This window comes from Notamacropus eugenii, chromosome 1, assembly GCF_028372415.1.
Source record: "Notamacropus eugenii isolate mMacEug1 chromosome 1, mMacEug1.pri_v2, whole genome shotgun sequence".
Lineage (NCBI taxonomy): Eukaryota > Metazoa > Chordata > Mammalia > Diprotodontia > Macropodidae > Notamacropus > Notamacropus eugenii.
The window spans coordinates 479,145,658-479,163,508 of NC_092872.1; the positions used below are offsets into that span (position 1 = coordinate 479,145,658).

The 17,851-nt window shown below is 46.4% G+C and overlaps 1 protein-coding gene across 6 annotated transcripts; it reads right to left on the bottom strand.

Moving 5' to 3' along the window:
- Positions 1-2,211: 2,211 nt before the first annotated feature.
- AK1 (adenylate kinase 1) lies at positions 2,212-17,191 on the bottom strand. Of its 6 annotated transcripts, none has more exons than XM_072632532.1 (7): positions 16,626-17,191; positions 12,846-12,884; positions 10,316-10,351; positions 9,093-9,256; positions 6,582-6,698; positions 3,215-3,406; positions 2,212-2,487 (listed from the first exon to the last, which is right to left on the bottom strand). In XM_072632532.1, the coding sequence occupies exons 2-7, from the start codon at positions 12,850-12,852 to the stop codon at positions 2,419-2,421; spliced, it is 585 nt and encodes a 194-aa protein (XP_072488633.1). In that variant the 5' UTR covers positions 12,853-12,884; positions 16,626-17,191; the 3' UTR covers positions 2,212-2,418. The 6 variants fall into 6 exon arrangements, with proteins under 6 accessions (XP_072488633.1, XP_072488634.1, XP_072488635.1 ...); XM_072632533.1 differs by having other exon boundaries at positions 16,550-16,704; XM_072632534.1 differs by lacking the exon at positions 16,626-17,191 and adding an exon at positions 14,170-14,245.
- Positions 17,192-17,851: the final 660 nt, after the last annotated feature.

Below are 17,851 nucleotides of genomic sequence, written 5' to 3' on the forward strand. Positions count from 1 at the left end.
AGAGTGAGGAAGGAAGACAGAGGCCCCTAAGCCAGCCTCCTCAATAAGCATTTATGAAGGAACTGCTACGTAATCAGGTACTATGGGCATCTGGAGCTCGACCTGGAATCGAAGCCAACCTTAGATACTTGGGAGCTGTGTGACCTTGGGCAAGTCACTTAACCTGGTTGCCTCAATTTTCTCAACTGTAAAACAGGGATCATAATACCTACCCTCCCAAAGTTGTTGTGAGGATGAAATTAGATAATAACTGTAAAGTACTTAGCACAATGCCTGTCAGCTAGTACTCACTATGTAAACATTTGCTATTATTAATATTATTCTTGCTCAGAGTCACACAGTTCATATGTAGTTGAGGTAAGATTTGAACTCAGATATTCCTGACTCTAATTCCAGCATAATAGACACTCTGACATGCTACCTCTAGGATGGTGAAAACATTGAGAAAAGTAAGGAAGTTGGAAAGAGGGGAGATGCAGAATTGGAGGGGATGAGGATGAGATCAATTCATGTTGGGTTTGAGACAAGTAGACTGTTATTCTTTGGAGAGTCATCCAACTCCTCTTCCCCCTCCCTAAATAAGAATATAGAGCCCAGAATTTTAGTTTTGATAAAGACCTTCAAAATCATAGAGATAAAGATATCTAGCAGGCCGTAAGAAACGGAACTCGCTGAAGAACCTAAAATATACTTACAAGTCCATCTGGAAAGTGGTGATAATTAAAGCCATAAGAGTGGAGATCACTGAGAAAGAAAAATAGAGAAACAGGTTGAGGAAAGACAGCCACACTCAAATGTAGATGGGGGAAAGCCTATGAAATAGTGGACAACCAGAAAAAGTTGTCAGAGGCAAACGAACCAGCAGAGGAGAGACTGTCAGCAACTGTGAAGTGATGAGGTATATGCAAAAGCTGCAGATGTCAAGGAGAATGCACACTGAGAAAAGGCCATTGGATGGGGCCATTAAGAAGTCATTGCCGATGAATACAGAATGGCTCCAAAGATTTATATGAACTGATGCAAAGTGAAGTAGTTAGAACCAGAAAAACAATGGGTACTACAAAGTGGCTACAAGGTCAACAATAGGAAAACAATTGAAAATGAACATAGCAAAGTTAAAATGATCATACTTGTCCCCAAAGATGAGATATGAGAAAGCACCAAGGTATCAATAAAACTGGTTTAAAAAAAGATCATTGGAGAAAATCGCAGGATTTAAAGCTGGAAGAGAGAATTAGTCTTGATTTTGTAAAAGTGGAAACTGAGGCCTAGAGATGGGAAGAGATTTGTCTACAGTCACATAGTAGCAATGCCAGGTCTTAAATCCAGGTGCTTAAATCCAATGCTCTCTCCACCAGAACATGACACATTCTATTTCAATACAGTGATTGAGATAGAAACCATACTTTTAAGGGCCAAGAGTGAATGGGTGGCAAGGAAGTGGAAGTATTGAGAGGAGACATCTACTACAACAGCTTGAGAAGATGGCAAGTCCTAGGGAAGTTTTTAGTAAATATATCAGAGATACGAACAACTCTCTGGTCTACCCCTACCCAAGGTACTATGCACATGACTGAATATATAATGGAATCTTATCCACTTGCCAAAAACCTCCCCAAAACAAAAAAACCATCAACCTATCTCTAGGAGGCTAGACCATGAGTTGAGGGTCTCTTTCCTGGATCATCCCCACCACCACCAATGCCTTCCTGCTAAGGAAAAGAGTGAAGGCCCCTTCATTTGTCCATGGGCTTTGTGTCCCAAGTTCTATGAGCGCAGGTCACAGAATTTCAGAGCTGTCAGCGACATTCAGAAATCATCTGATCCTGTCCCTTCATTTTACAGATGAGGAAACCTAAGGTCATACAACTAGATGGTGGTAGAGAGAGTGCCCATTCCTGACTCCCTAACTCCACTATAATGTGGTAAAAGAATGGTAATAGTGGGCGTTCAGGGAGAACGATGCTGACAGATGTGAGGTGATTATGGGTCTCCCCTACTAGGCTGGGGAGCAAGATAGCCCCACATCTACCCTTCCATTGACCACTCTGCAGTCCTATAAAGCTGAGTGGGGTGCCGTAGGGGTGGAGAGGATCAGGCAGACCCAACTCTTGCCCCTGGATAAAGAGAAAGGAGAAAGCTCATGCTGGAGCAGGGGGATGCCGGTACATGTCAGTGAACTTTACTTTGAATCAAAGAATCAAAACCAAATGTCCTTGGAGATTCCTTTAGTGAAGTTGTGTCCATGAAAACAGGATAAAGCCACTTCCTCTGTCTGAGCACAGAGCTCAGAGCTAGGTGGGGGAGGAGCTAGGAAGGGCAAGCAGGAGGGGTGGCTACTCCTGTCTTGGGGTTGGAGGAGCGGGGGAGATGAGTTTCTCTGATACAGGGATGATGACTAGGGTTTTCCAAACCCCATTACTTCAGGGCATCCAGATGGGTACAGACTTCTTCAAAGACTTCTTCCACTGAGCCTTCAGCATTGATCTGTGGGAAGACAGAAGGGTTGTTAGACTGATTTTGGAAACCCAGGGTGGGTAGAACTGGTGGCCTTAAAGAGCTTCTTTGAGGCAGGGCTAAGAGATCCATGTCCTTACCCCACCCCACCCATATCTGGGATGTGAGACAAACAAGAGGGTTAGGTTTGATATCAAAAAAAAACCTCTGTCTATGTGAGGGAGGAAGATAGTGAACCTCTTTCTCTGGAGACAGTAGTAGTCAAGGACAGTTGTCAGAAGGGTCTAAATGATCTTTTTAACTTGAGGTTTTGAAGACTTGGGTGGGGTAGTTCACAATCACAAAACCTAGACCGGCAATAGGAGGTGGTGGAAAATAGCTTTTAAGGTCTGCAGTCAAGAGGCCCAGACCTAAATCCCAGTTCTGCTACTTACTTAGGGTGACCCTGGGTAAATTAACTTCATTTCTTTGAGCCTCAGTTTCCCCAACTGTAAAATGAAGGGGTTAGACTAGATGACCTCTAAGGTCCCCTTCCAGTTCTAATTCTATAGGCCTACCTGAAGGAACTAATATCCAGTATCCAGAGGGGCCAAGAACCAGCTCTCCCGTTCCCTCCTTCCTGGGGCCCTGGCTTTGCCTTCTTCCTCCTCTCTGCATTTGATCTGGGCCTAGTGTCTCCCAACCCATCCTTGATGTTTCCGAGATCCCCTGAGACATAAGCCAGGGCTCTGCCCCGCCCCGCCCCCCAGACCCTCACCTTGCGCACAATGCCCCGACCCTCATAAAATTTGATGACTGGCTCTGTGGCACTGTAGTATGTGTCCAGCCTTTTCTTGATGGTCTCTTCATTATCATCTACTCGTCCACTGGTCTCCCCCCGTTTCAGCAACCTTTGCACCATGGTTTCTGAGCCAGCATCTATATAGAGCAACAGTGTAGGGGAGCCAATCTAGGGAGACAAGGAAAAGAAAGGGCATAGGGAATCAGGACAGAGGAGCTCTGGGTTCTAATCCTAATTGTTCCTAAATTTGCTGGGTGACAGTGAATACATAAATCACTCAAACTTCCCTGAATTTCCATGTCGTTAGCCCCAGAGCATTTCTCTTGTGAGATCTGGTATCTGTGGCTATGATAGGATCGGATGACCTAGAGCTCGAAGGGACTTTTGAGGTCATCTGGTCCAATCCCCCGCATTTTACAAATTGAGAAACTGGAGGTTCAGAAAACCAGAGGTTTTCGCCAAGGTAAACAGCAGAGCTGAGGTTCATTATCAGATTTTCTGATTCCAAACCTCAGGTTTCATCCCATAACATCATGATGGTTCCACTCATTGTGGGGTATGATTTGTTTCATTTTTTTCAATCATCCAACTTTTTTATGAGGTAGCTGGGGGCACAGGGAAAGAGCACTGGACCTGGAGTTAAGAAAACCTGAGTTCAGATTTGACCTCGGACATTTACTAGTTAAGTGACCCTGGATAAGTCACTTAACCTCTATCTGTCTCAGTTTCCTCAAATGTAAAAACAACACCTATCCCCCAGGATTGTTGTGAGGTTCAAATGAGATAATACTTATACAAAGTTAGCACAGTGCCAGGCATATAGTAAGAGCTATGTAAATGTGTATTCCCTCCTCCCTCCCCCCTTACTTTTTCTCCTTCCCAATGGAAAAAAATGAAAAATCAAGCAAAACAAATTCCCATATTGGCTACGTCCAAAAGCGGGCATCTAATTCTGCATCTGAGTTCATCTGCTCTGTCAGGAGGGGGGCAACATTCTTTATCATGGATCCTCTAGAACCGTGGCTGGTCATTGTGAATCTTGCTTCATTTTTCCAGGGTTTATGTTGTAGTCTAAATTGTCCTCCTGCTTCATTCACTTTACTCTGCACTAGTCCCTACAAGTCTTCCCTGGAAGCTCATTTCTTATAGCACAGTAGTACTCTATTCCACTCATATGTCACAATTTGTTTAGCCACTGCTCAATTGATAGACATCCTTTTAGTTTCCCATTCTTTGCTGCCACATAAAGAACTGCCACCTTTGTTTATCTCCTAGGGGTATAAGCCTGAGAATGACATTGCTAGGTCAAAGGGCACTAGTTTGGACATAGTTCTACATTGGGTACTTTTTGAACATAGTTCTACATTGTTTTCCAGGAAGGATGTACCGATTTTACAGCCCCATCGACACTGCGTCAATGTTGCCCATCTTCTATGGAGTGGGATCTTGACATTAGAGTCTAATCTCCTTTTGGAGGCAAAAACTCTTTTTTATTTTTTAAATGTATATCCCTAACAACCAGCACAGTGCCTGGCATGTAAATGGATCTTTAACAAATGATCATTAAATTGAATCAAATTGAATTGGCCACAAGACTGTATGCTTGGAAAATTCTTCAATGGTGTATTCAGGGTCCTATAACTATAGGTGAATGAATAACCTATGTTATAATATCCAAATGCCCACATGATGTAAGATTATGTTGAGTTGCATGGATGTGACCCCAGGTAAGTTATATTATTCAGCTGATGAAGAAACATTACAATGAAGGGCTGGAAAGCTAGCACAGAAACTCAAGGCAAGAACTGTCTATGAGTCTATGTTGAAAGGAACCTTTGCTCTGGGAGTCCAGGAACTAATAAAGACACGGGATGCTGGAAGGAACTGGGCTCAGCCAAAGCCCAGCGACTTTAGATCACCATGGGGCTGTTGGGATGGGATGTTCAGCCACCATCCTGGATGTGAGGTCACCAAGGCTGGCTCTTGGTTTTCTCCAAGGAGAAAATCTAAGTAACCACAGTACCCTCTTGTGTCTAGGGGAGGAAAAATCACTTGAGACCGAAATGGAGAGCGTCTAGCTTCCAGTCAATTCAATAAGCATTCATTTTAAAACCAACTATGTGCAAAAGCACTGTGCTAGGCACAGTGGGGGCCTAGAAGCAAAATGGAACAAGTTCTTGCCCTCACGGAGTTTATAGTCTATTGGGGGATTTGAATTTGATCCCTAACCTGTAATTTCACTGCTGTAGGGAAATCTTGAGGAGGAAATTCCAAGGCAGTTTAGCAGTGATTTAGAGTCTTTAGAAACTTGCCTGGGGCTTCTGAGAGGTTAAGGGCCCAGGACTGAAAAACCCACATCTATTAAAGGTGATGCTTGAAGCTGGGCCTTCTTGTCTTTGAAGTCAGCTTTCAGTCCACTACTCCATACAGCCCTCTCTAATGAGGGCACAGGTAAATCAACTTTTAAATATTCTTTGTATTTCACAAAACACAGACACAATTGTAGTGTTAGAGACAGAAGGGACTTTAAACATGTGATGTTCAAAGCCAAATCCAAGCTGAGTGCTTAGCAGTGGCAATAGCGGGGTATTATAAGCTAACATTTTACAATTATTGTCTCATTTTACCCTCACAATAACCTTGGAAAACAGGCACTGTTATTTTCTTGATTTTACTTCTTTTTTGTCCTTTTTCGGGGGGAGGCAATCGGGATTAGGTGACTTGTCCAGGGTCACACAGTTAGTAAATGCCTTAGGTTGCATTTGAACTCGGGTCTTCTTGGGGCTCCAGGGCTGGTGCTCTATCCAACTGTGCCACCTAACCTCATCCTTACTTTATCCTGTGCCCCATCCCCACTTTACAAACAAGGAAACTGAGGTAAGCAGGTACCAAGTAATTTTTTGCTCAGGGTCACACAGCTAGTGTTAGTCTGTAGCCAGATTCAAATTCAGGTATTTCTAGACTATTGGTCAACTGTTCTACCGTTGACTATGTCACCTAAACGCCTGTTGGTGAAAGGGAGGGGGACTCTTTGGAGTGTCCTGGGTTTTTTATCATGCACATTGGCCCACTGACTTGTGGTCATTTCCACTGTATCCCCTAATATGAAATATGAAAAGAAATACAATTGGCAACAGAAATGTCCTCCTGGCTGTTGCAGCTGGGCTCCTTCCCGCAGTCTAACTGTCTCAAGGGGAGCAAGAATCTTTGAGTCTTGCCAATTGTGGAGCAAGGGTGTCATTAGCCCGTTGGTCACCTTCCCAAGACATGCTTCTCTCTTCCATACCAAGCCCCGCATGTCAAGCATTAACAGGAGGCCAGAGCACACCGAAGTCCCCCTTACCTTCTTTTCAAACTCTTCTCCCTGCTTCACTTCCCGAGGGTAGCCATCTATCAAGAAGCCCTTGGATGACTCAGCCTTGCCAATCATGGCATCTCTGAGCATATCCAACACGGTATCCTGGGGGAGAGTGGTAGGGAGTGGAGGGGAGGGGGAGAGAATTGACAGTGAGGAAAGACACGGGAGTCCTCTTGTTGTTCAGTCGTGTCCGACTCTTTGTGACCCCATTCGGGGATTTCTTGGCAAAGATACTGGAGTAGTTTGCCATTTCTTCTCCAGCTCATTTTCCAGATGAGGAAACTGAGGCAAATGGGGCTAAGTGACTTGCTCAGTCACATAGCTAGTAAGTGTCTGAGGCCAGATGTCTTCCTGATTCTCTATTCAGTGTGCCACCTGGCTGTCCAGGAACCTTTTCGGACCCTCTTAAAGATGCCCTTGGTTTTTTATCACACCTGCTGCCCCATTTCCTATCCTCTCTTTCCCACTTCTCTAAATCCAACGTATCTTCCTGAAGCCCAACTCAAGCCCTACCATACCTCAGGAAAGTTACTATGAATCACACCTAGCCCTGCATCCTCTGAAGTGCAAAGGTACTGTTCTACACCACATGCTTTAGACATGAATTATATTCTGTCTTACACTACTGTCTAGTTTGGGCTTCTACCTCCTCCTCAACTGAGTCATAAGCAACTTCTCCCAGAAAAGCACCTGAAACACAATAAGGGTAGGCTCACAGAAGAGCTGCTGATGGATTAATTTTCAGAAGCAAACCATAGAGCAAGAATTTTGAGGATCATTGGTTGTTCTGCCCCCTCTTTCCTCTGTCCTTTTCCTCTCCTGGTTTCACACCCATCCGTTTATTCCCCCCCGCTCTTGCATTTAAGGATATTGGGACAGTAGTAACAATAATTATTATTTGTTGTCTGTCATTAATTGATTGATTATTAATCCGTAACATGAGAAATATTGTGGTATAGCAGATGGAAGACCAACCTTGGAGTAAGAAAGACCTCAGTTCAAATCTCACCTCTGACGAATACTAGCTGTGGGACTATAGCTTTGTCACTTAACTTCCCTAGGGTACCAGAAAACTCTCTAGGGCAGTAAGCTACAGAAAAGTTGCTGACTTGCATCCGTACAAGGTTCTTCCACATTGGGAATGCCCTACCTAGTGCAATCATAAGTCTGGACAACATATACCTTAAAAAAGTATCCCTAAATGTTCACCATTTGTATAATACTTTTCCATCCCCAGAACATTCAATAGATTATAGCTTGAGGACAGGCATGGTCTCCCCTTTGTCTTTATATACCCAGCAACTAACCCAGAGCCTAATACATTAGTAGTTATTTTAAAAAATTCTTGCTGAATTAAAATGTATTCAATTTAACAATACAGGGCCCCCTTGATGAAATCAGTGACGGCTTGAAAGAAATTTGCCTAATAATCCATATCAGAAAAGCTAGGATGAAAAAATCATAGCTATGTTATGCAACTGGAAGGCCAGGCATTCATTTAGCTAGAACATCAGACCAGAAATCTGGCAAAGATGCTATAGATGGATGTCAAGTTGGGCCCAGATGGAAAGGAGTATGAAAGTAGGTATGATGCCATTTGGGAGGTAGCTACAGTACCTTCAATGATCCCAAGCTGCTCCCCAGTCCCAAAACCTAACTTTCTTAAAAAATATGAATATTTTCCTGGGGATGATCAATCACTGTGTATCTTTAAAGCACCACAATCACTGAAGTATCGAGGTTCAGTGTCATCCAAACATCAATGGAAAGATGTAGGATGGGCATGAACAGGTTGATGCCTATTTTCAAGGATGAATTTTGCACAAGAAAAGTTTTAATAAAGGATTTTGGTTGAGGAAATGTAAGATCAGAAAAAGAGGTGGGCTAGTCACATATCAAGAATGAAAGATGACATATGGACAGCTTGAATACTGCATTGGTCCTCACAAAATGGAAAAAGACCTAGAGAAGGGCCCCTGTCATGTTTAGATGAACATGGACAAGAACTTGAGAAGGTGAGAAGGGGTGGCTAAGTTGTGATCCAAAATTATGAAAGTTACAGGGATAAACCCCAAATTCACTAAAGTATATTTCACATTATATCTCATTTAACCCTTGTAACAATGGTGCCATGGACAGAAGGGGTATTGGCCCCATTTTAGAGAGAACAAAACTGAGGTTCAGAGAAATGAACTGCAGGATACCCTGCAGGGTAAGGAATGAGAGAAAAATCAGAACTTCCCTTGTCCCTCTGACAGCATCTTACTCTCTCTGGGGAAAGCAGCAGTGAGGATGTTTAAATGCCATCAATGATGACTTGTCCTCCCAATTGCCCAATCCCCACAAAGTGCCTAAAATACAGGCACAGGCTAAACACTCCGCTTGATTCCACTTTGTTGGAGGTGAAGCCTGTCCCCAAGCTGCATGATATTTGGCCTGGGTCCCCCTCATGCTGACACCCCTCCTCACCCCCTCCCTCTCACAATCGCTACTTACCAGAGGTACCAGTTGTCCTTTCTCCATGATTTCTGACAGTTTCTTGCCCCTCTCAGAGCCAGAGCTGACTTCTTCTCGCAGGAGATCTCCAGTGGATAGATGTGTATAGCCATATTTCTTAACAATCTTCTCACATTGGGTCCCCTTCCCTGAGCCTGGTCCGCCTAAAAGAACCATAGATACCCCTCCCCAAATGTCATAGCTGGAAGAGGTTTTAGAGATGTTATGGTCTCTTCATTTTAGAGGTATGGAAACTAGAGCTCAGAGGAGAAATGAATAGCTTGCCCAGGGTCACACAGAAAAGTGGCAGAGCCTAGGCTAGAATAACAACCCTCCAGTTCTGTGCCTTTTCACTAGCTATCCTCACCTCCGCCTTCTAGCTTCCCTGGCTCCAAGATTCAACTCAAATTCTAGCTTCTACAAGAGGTCTTTCCTGGTCCCTACTCCATTGACACTCTGAGATTACCTCCCATTTACACTGCACATATCTTGTATGTACAAAGTTGTTTACATGTTGTCTCACCCAGTAAACTGTAAGTTCCTTGAGGGCAGGGACCCCATCTTTCCGCTTCCGCATCTCCCCAGTGCTTAGTATAATATCTGGAACACAGGGAGCTCCTAATAAATGCTTGTTGACCTGACTCACATTTATATAGCATTTGATGAATTGCAAAGGGCTTTCCTCACAACCTTGTACAATAAATAATGCAATATGACCTCTTTTTACAGAGAAGTAAACTGAGACTCTGTGAGGTCAAACGACTTGGCCAAAGTTATGTATTACAGCAGAGACAGAACTGAAATTCAGTTCTTTCTGCCTCAGACACTTACTAGCTGAGTGACCCTGGGCAAGTCAGTTAACCCTGACTGCCTCCAGAAAAAGAAAGAAAGAAAGAAAGGAGGAAAGAAGGGAAGAAGGAAGGAAGGAAGGAAGGAAGGAAGGAAGGAAGGAAGGAAGGAAGGAAGGAAGGAAGGAAGGAAGGAAGGAAGGAATGGAGGGAAGGAAGGAAGGAAGAAAGGAAGGAATGGAGGGAAGGAGGAAGGGAGGGAGGGAGGGAGGAAGAGAGGGAGGGAGGGAGGGAGGAAGGAATTAATTCAGTTCTCTGGACTCCCAGGCCAGTTCAGCTCCATGAGACCACACTGACCATCCCCACACCTCCCCCTCAGGCTCCTCATGGGCACAGACAGCCCCAGCCTCCTAACTCAACCTTCCTCCAACTCACCCACCACAAAGATGATCTTGCTGTTCTTCAGTTTCTCTGTGGATGAGGAAAGGAAAAGAAGTTAGACGGAAGCACATGGGAGATGGCTTGGTGACAGTGGGGCCAACAGCCAAATGGTAGCCAGCCCAACAGCACAGGAAAGGGGCCGAGGATACCTTTAGCAGAGTTTTCTACTTTGGTGTTTTCATGAGACAGGCAAGACCCCATGTCCCGATCTTGGTTTCCGTCTCCTCGGTACTTCCCTTAATCTCACGGCCCTTTTCTCTGCCCATCCCTCTTCTCCCCAACCCCCACTATGTTCTTATGCCAGGGATTGGGCCCGTCCCCTCCCTGCCTCAGCACCCCCCTCCCCAGGATTGCCCAGTTTATGGGAAGGGTGAGGTGGAAAGAGATGTTGGCAGGCCACAACACATGTTCCCATAGAAACAGTTGCTGGGGAATGGAGGGGTGTGGTGAGGACCTCGGCCCTAGGCCCAGTCTAACTCTGTGGTCTCTGTGTTGAGGTGGGCAGGGACACAAGAATTAAAGCTACAGTCTTCAAGGAACAGAGGATCTAATGCCAACTGAGGTCCCTCTTCAGGTCACAGTGCCAAGAACTTCCACCCAGCAGATCAACTCTAAATATATAATCTAACAATCCTGGAGGTAGTAGCCTAGTATCTGATTAGCCCAGGTGTCAGAGGATGAGCTGACCACTAAGGGCGGTTCTCAATTTTAACATTCTAGAATTCTAATCCTGGGGGAGGGGCTGAGCATGCATCAGGAAAAATGCTTTTGGACTTTCGGTATCCTATCCTTTCCTGGGTGGCAGAAGGAATCATACCACCTTTCTGGGACTCCAAATCCTGTACAGGGATACCAGAAGGGTGTGGATCATGGGCACCAAAGAGTGGGTCTGCTAAATGTAATCAAGGAAGAAGATATTGATTTTCTTTGTGGGCAAACTAATCTCTAGGACTCTGGAGATTCTGTGTGAGCACAGCAATGGTTTTCTCATTCTTTCTGGACACCCATCTTCTGCATACGCAATGCAAGAACCCATGAACTCACATCCCTCGTACTTGTTTGTACAGCACTGGCATGAGGGTCAAGGCGCTTTCACATCCATAATCCTGACATCTTCACAATACTCCCTAAAATTTCTATTCCACGTTTGGGGAAACTGAGGTAATGAAGTATATAATGGAAAAAATACTAGATTAATATTCAGAAGATCTGACTTCAGATCTCAGCTCTGCTCCTTACTATCTGTGTGACCTTACACAAGTCATTTGGCCTCCGTTTCTTCATCTCTAAAATAAAGAGATTAGACAAAATCATCTCTAAGGTGTCTTCCAGCTCTTAGTCCTATAATTTTATGATTCTCAGGACCCAGAGAGATTCAGTGATTTGCTCAAAGGACGATCTTTGCATTACTCCTGTGCTTCCCTCACTAATGGAGATGTACCTGGAGGCAAGGAGTGAGTAACATGGATTCTTCCTGGGAGTCCAGGAGCTAACAGAACAGACTTTTGTAAATGAAGACCATATTCAAGATGTACCAAACACTACAGGAATGGAAAAAGCTGTGGCTCCTTTAAGAGTCTCAGCTGGTCCTAGGCCCAGAGCCTAGAGTGAGGGAGTTAAGGCCAGCCCAACTCCTCCTTAGCAAAGCACGTGGTCCTGCTGGGGAATGTGGGTAAGGATGCACTCCAGTGAAATGGGAGGAGGCACATCAGGCCTCTGTGTCTGAATATCTAAGTGACTTTCTCTCTCTTTTTAAGTCTTGATATGTCTCTTGTCTCTGTGGCCCCGTCTCTTTTCTCCCCTCCTTTTGCCAGAGAAGGAACAGAGTCTATAAATACCATCTGGAGGAGGTAGGCCCTTGGGGAGTTGGGTTCCCAGGAGATACTGAGAGGTCTCCTAATCACAGTTTCTAAAATTAACTTTGCCCCTGTGGGACACATAGCAAAGAAGCCACCCTATCTTCTCTCTCCACTCCCCATTCCCAGGAGCTGGTTGCTTCATGAGCTAAGGATCTCAAAAGTAGAAGGAAAGCCTGGGGAAGTGATGTCCAATGGTGGCCCATGATATCCCATCCCTCCCGCAATGTGCCTCTTGTCACCACACCCACACTGGACACTTGTGGAGTAAGAGCTAAAAGAACTCTTAAAGAGATTATCTAGTTCATTCCCTTCATTTTACAGCTAGGAAAACTAAGGCCCAGAGAAGGAAGGTGATTTTCCTAAGATCACACAGCTGATTAAGGACAGAGCCAGAAACAGGACCTACACTTCCCAAGTCCTATTCACTCCTTCCACTGTCTCAGACTGCCTCTCCTTTTTCTGGATCTATGGAGCTGACTGCCTCATTCCAGGGAATGATTAGATAGAATTGTTAAGCCACAGAGAGGAAAAAGTTTAAACTATACACTGTTAGCTCTATAAAGAGCAATCCGGCCCAACCCCATTATTTTACAGATGAAAAAACTGAGGCCTTGAAAGGCCACACAGTGAGCAGAGGTGTCAGAAAGTCAAGGAATGGCACCTACTTTCCATTCTGCTGAGCTTGGCCTGCTGAACTCTTCAGGCTGTAAGATAAAAGAAAAAGGTGAGAAAGATCCCTTAGAGAAATAGGTCCTTCTCTGTTTCCCATCCCACCCTACCTCACCTGTAGCCAAAACCAGACCGAATCAGGCTTCCCTAGCAGGACATTTTATCCCCCTTCCTGAATCCTCCCTCACCCCAACCTTGATTAATTCATGGCCCACAAAAGACTGATCTGACCCTCTAGGTTCCTATTCCTCTCAACTCCCCTTAGCTGGCTCTTCCCTCCTCTCCAACAGGCCAAACTCCCTCCCCCCAAAAAGACCACAGCTTTTGTGTAATAGACACCCTTAATTACCACTCTCAAGCCCAGAGACAGTGGCCAAATTCCCCCTAGGCAAAGGGCAGAGGATAAGGAAAGACAGATTCCACATACACAACCCCCCCTTCACAAAGGAACACACAGATTAGGCCAGGTGCTGAGTGCCCATCTGCTCTGCCTCAGAGACACCCTCTGAGGCAACTGAGGAACTGAGGAGCGTCAGAGGTATACCTGAGAGGCCTCACCACCATCATTAACACCTCTCAAAGCAAACAGTCCCTCCATTCCCCTGCCCATATGTTCCCCAAGGGAAGGGCAGAAGAGTCAGAAAGGAAAGGCTAACTACCTTTCTTTGAGGTGGACAGGAAGGGAGGGGAAGCAGCATCCTGAGCCCAAAATTCTGGCATTGAATGAACATAACTGAGATGGGATGAATGAGACTTTGCCCCTGGGCACCGACAGCTAAGGAGCTTCCTCTCCTGGGCAACTGTGGTGCCCTGCCACCCAATACAATCTCCCCAGGCCATCCTCACACCCCCAGCATCCTTCTATCATGATACCTCCGCTTTGGGGCCTCCCAGGGCATCCTCTCTTAGAGCACAGATACACTTGTCTATGCCATCGTTACATCTACTCCATTCCCCATAAAATAAGGAATATCTTTATCTGGGGAAATTGTTTATCCCTGCATAAAAATATTCCTTATTATAGCTATGGCATTGTGGCAATGTGCCTAATGTGCCAAAGGCAACTAGTGTTTCCCATCCATGAGAGTCCTGCTTATCTCTCCAACTGCCAGCCTGGGTGGCTAGGAGGAAAACTGCTCTCCCTTACCCCTATACCAGAAACAGAATTTCAACTCTCTAGACCTCAGCTTCCTCATTTGTAAAATGAGGATGCTGGACTAAACGACCTCTAAAGCACCATCTAGCTCAAAGTCCAAGCATGGGGGCTAAAATTCGAAGGCAGTTCTCAGCAATAGTTTAGCACCTTGGGGAGTATCCTACCGTAGCCCTCCTACCCCAAGACAGCTGAATCCTCTAGCAGTCTGAAGTTTCTTCCACTCAAAATAACTCTGAGTATAGGGCACCTGTGTGGTGGGATGGGCATGTGAGTTAAATGTTCTGCAGGGCTTAGGTTACACTCCCACAGCCCAGCCCTAATAAGGCAGCAGCCTGATCTAAGAATGGACTGAGAATGAGGGGCCTCCTCCTCGAGCACTTCAAAGGGGTGACAAGTGTAGACTTGGCTTGGTGAGGGCTCCCCTTGAGACGACCCAATAAAAAGGCAAAGAACAGAGCATAGATTTGGAGCTCGGAAGGACCTTTTAAGGTCATCTAGTTCAGTCTACTCATTCTATAGATGAAGGAGCTGAGGTCTAGAGAAGTGAGTCTGAGGTTAGAGAAGTGGCAGAGAGAGAGAGAGATCACAGGATTCCAACTTCACTGCAGGACTCCAACTGCACCACTCTTTTCCCCAAACCAAAAGGGAGATCCAGTCTTGCTGTGAGCTAAATTACTAGGAAGACCTCGAGTCCACCTTTCTTTCTCTCAAGCCAGGCCTTCCAAAGTGGAGTCCCACCACCCCTAGTAAAGCTAAGCCCTGAGGGGAGGGAGTGAGACACACAATCTCAGACTCCCCAGTTACCTGAATAATGGAAAGTTAGAAATGGAGGGAACTTTAATGACCATCATCTTGCCCAATGTCTTCATTTCACAAACGAGAAAATTCAAGAAAAGCCTTTATGACTTGTCCAAGATCTGATTCCCCATTGACAGTGCGCCTCAGCTTCACCCACCATTTTCTCTACTCCCTTCTCAGAGTCAGGGTTAAGGGAGCATTCCATTGGTTCGCTAAAATTAGGCAAGGATGAAAGGAAAGCAGGAGACCTGTTTCCATAAGTAAGTTCCCCACTCGCTGTGCCTCATTCCCAGGAGAATTCTTATGGCTGACCCAGCCCCTATAGAATGCTAGGAATCCCTTGTCCCACCTCACCCCTACAGCTCCCTCCACAGGGGCACAGATACGTGTTTTGAATACCCACAATATTCTGGAGAATATTCACTCAAACCCCTTTTGTAATATTTAGAGTCAAGCCAAGGCCCTGAGCATCCTTCTACCAGTGAGGACCCAGGAAACTCACTGATCCCTATGCACACTGGTTCCAGGGAGGGATAACCTAACAACTCTTCCAACCCTGGACATGTTGGTCTCCAGGTTTCTATTTTCCTGTTTAGGACACACATGTCCCTCAAACTTAACCTCCTCTACCAAACATACAAGGACATGCATCAACACAAGATTGCATCAAGAAAGGCCAACTTTATCCAAGCATATCCAAAACCATCCACTAGTATGGAGTTATTATAGAAATCTTCCAACAGTGGGGGTAAGTCACATTTCATGTTGGGAGGCTCTACCATTTGGCATGAGCTCATATGCCTCTGTGGGTCAGGGCCTGTGCCTACATGCTTGGCATGGGGAGGCCCAACCCTGGATGGGGAGGGATGTCCCATTGTGACACGTACTACCATAGGCCTCTGACACACGGAGGACATGCCTGGTGCAGTGGGAACACACACAGGCACACACGCAAACACACACACACAATGCCAGGCAGTTACTGAGAGGGGAGAGAGCAGAGGGTAACACAAAGAAGCTACTGTATGGAAAAGGAAGGGGAGGGAGTGACAACAAAACAGAGACAGAAACATAAACACAAGCAGAGACACATAAAGACACAAATGTGCAAACCCATGGAGATACACAAACATGGAAACAGAGACACCAAAATGCCGATCTGCAGACACTTCGACGCAGAAATGCCCAAGCACAGAGACAGGACCACGCAGACATACACAGACACGAACACGCAGACGGAAACGCAGGCATGCCAGCACAGACACAAATGACGGGGTGCAGACACCTGGAGATACAGTAATGCCCAAGCACGGAGACACAAACAGGCAGACCAGGAGAGCTGGCCACCCAGCGAGGCGCGCACGCACACACACGCACACACACACACGCACACATGCACACACACGCACACACACACATGCACACACACACGCACACACACACACGCACACACACGCACGCACACACACACACGCACGCACACACACACACACACGCACACACACACGCACACACACACACGCACACACACACGCACGCACACACACACGCACACACACGCACACACACACACACACACACACGCACACACACGCACACAAACACACGCACGCACGCACACACACGCACTCCCGGAGCTATGGCACACGAGGACGCACAAAGACACACACAACGCAGACGCGCAGAGCCGCACAACCGTGCAGAAAGGCACACACCACCCCGAGCCGGGCACGCACGCAAACACACCAAAGTCCGCCAGCGAAGCCGCGGCTGGAGACCCCCGGGGGAGGCGAGGGAGCGAGCTGCCTGCGAGCGCACTGACCTGGGCGCTGGCTGCCGGCCGCGGCTGGGAGCAGGCTGGTCCCGATGCCCACAGCCCGCTGCCCTGCCAGTCCTCCGCGGAGCCGCTCCAATCCAGATATATAAGGCTGACAGCGCGCGGCATGCTGGGAGGGGGATCTCTGACAGCCGCCGCCGCCGCCGAGGACACCTCGGGATGGAGGGAGGGAGAGGGAGGAGGGCGGGAGGCAGGATCATCAAAGACGGGGGCGGAGAGGCGGGAGGGGGAAAGGTCTGCGGAGGAGGCAGGAGCCAGACAGACACCTGGACGGATCAAGGGGGCGAGCACCACCCAGGGATGAGGTTGGGAGAAAAGAGGAACTCAACCTCGGTGAGGGCGCGGTAGCGACAGCTTGGGGAGTTGCTACTTTCGTTCTGTTTACCCGCTGGGTGACCCCCCCAAAGAGTCCCCCATCCCTCTGGGCTGCCTTTGTCAGAGCCTTGGGAAGACAGTCCATCCCAGTTCTCCCGTTCTTTGCCTCTGTTTCTCACTCTCTCCTTCCCTCCCTTTGAAGGCAGGAAGCATTTCTTATTCCTGCGGTTATCCGTGCATTATCCTACTTTCTCACCCTGGAGGCAGGATTGTCCCTCTATAACAGATGGGGAAAAACCAAGACCCAGAGCTTCCAGGCGGTCTTCCCAAGGCCAAATAAAGTCTGGGGCAAAGCAAAGGCGAGAATTCAGGGGTTCCAACACCCTTGGGTCTTTTGATATAGGTTCCTGATATCTCCCTGAGGAAAAAGAATGGATCCACCAAAAATGTACATCGTCTGGAGACCTCTAAATACTATAAGCACTCGTTCACTCAACAATCATTAAGTGCCAAATATGTACCTGGAACTGTGCCAGGCACTAGACATACAAAGACACAGACAGCCCCCTGCCCTCAAGAAGCTCGAGGGAAACAACATGTATACATTGAAACAAATACAAAATATACCAAGTTAGAGCCAAACACTCTTCCTTCTCGTCTTTTCTTCCCAAATTGAAGGCTGCTATTCTTCTGTAAAGTTAATAAGAAATGCTTTGTTTTCCTCTTTGGCTCTGGGGAATTCTAGCTTTCCTCCAAGAGTTTCACAAACTCAGCTCTTGAAATTATTTCCCTATTTCAAGGAGGTGTTGCTGAAAATTCTTACATATTCTACTTCCAATTTCAACTCAACTTCAGGAAGAGATTTTGGTCACCCTGGGTCAAACAAAGTAGACATC

What these genes read in the sequence shown, in the direction of transcription:
- AK1 (XM_072632531.1), bottom strand. Translation starts at nt 10,522, where the DNA reads ATGGGGTCTTGCCTGTCTCATGAAAACACCAAAGTAGAAAACTCTGCT. An exon ending in CAAGATCATCTTTGTGGTGG is followed by an intron (nt 9,257 to 10,315) that starts GTGAGTTGGAGG and finishes TGGTTCTTTTAG; the next exon opens with GCGGACCAGGCTCAGGGAAG. An exon ending in GTCGGGGCATTGTGCGCAAG is followed by an intron (nt 2,488 to 3,214) that starts GTGAGGGTCTGG and finishes GTCTTCCCACAG; the next exon opens with ATCAATGCTGAAGGCTCAGT.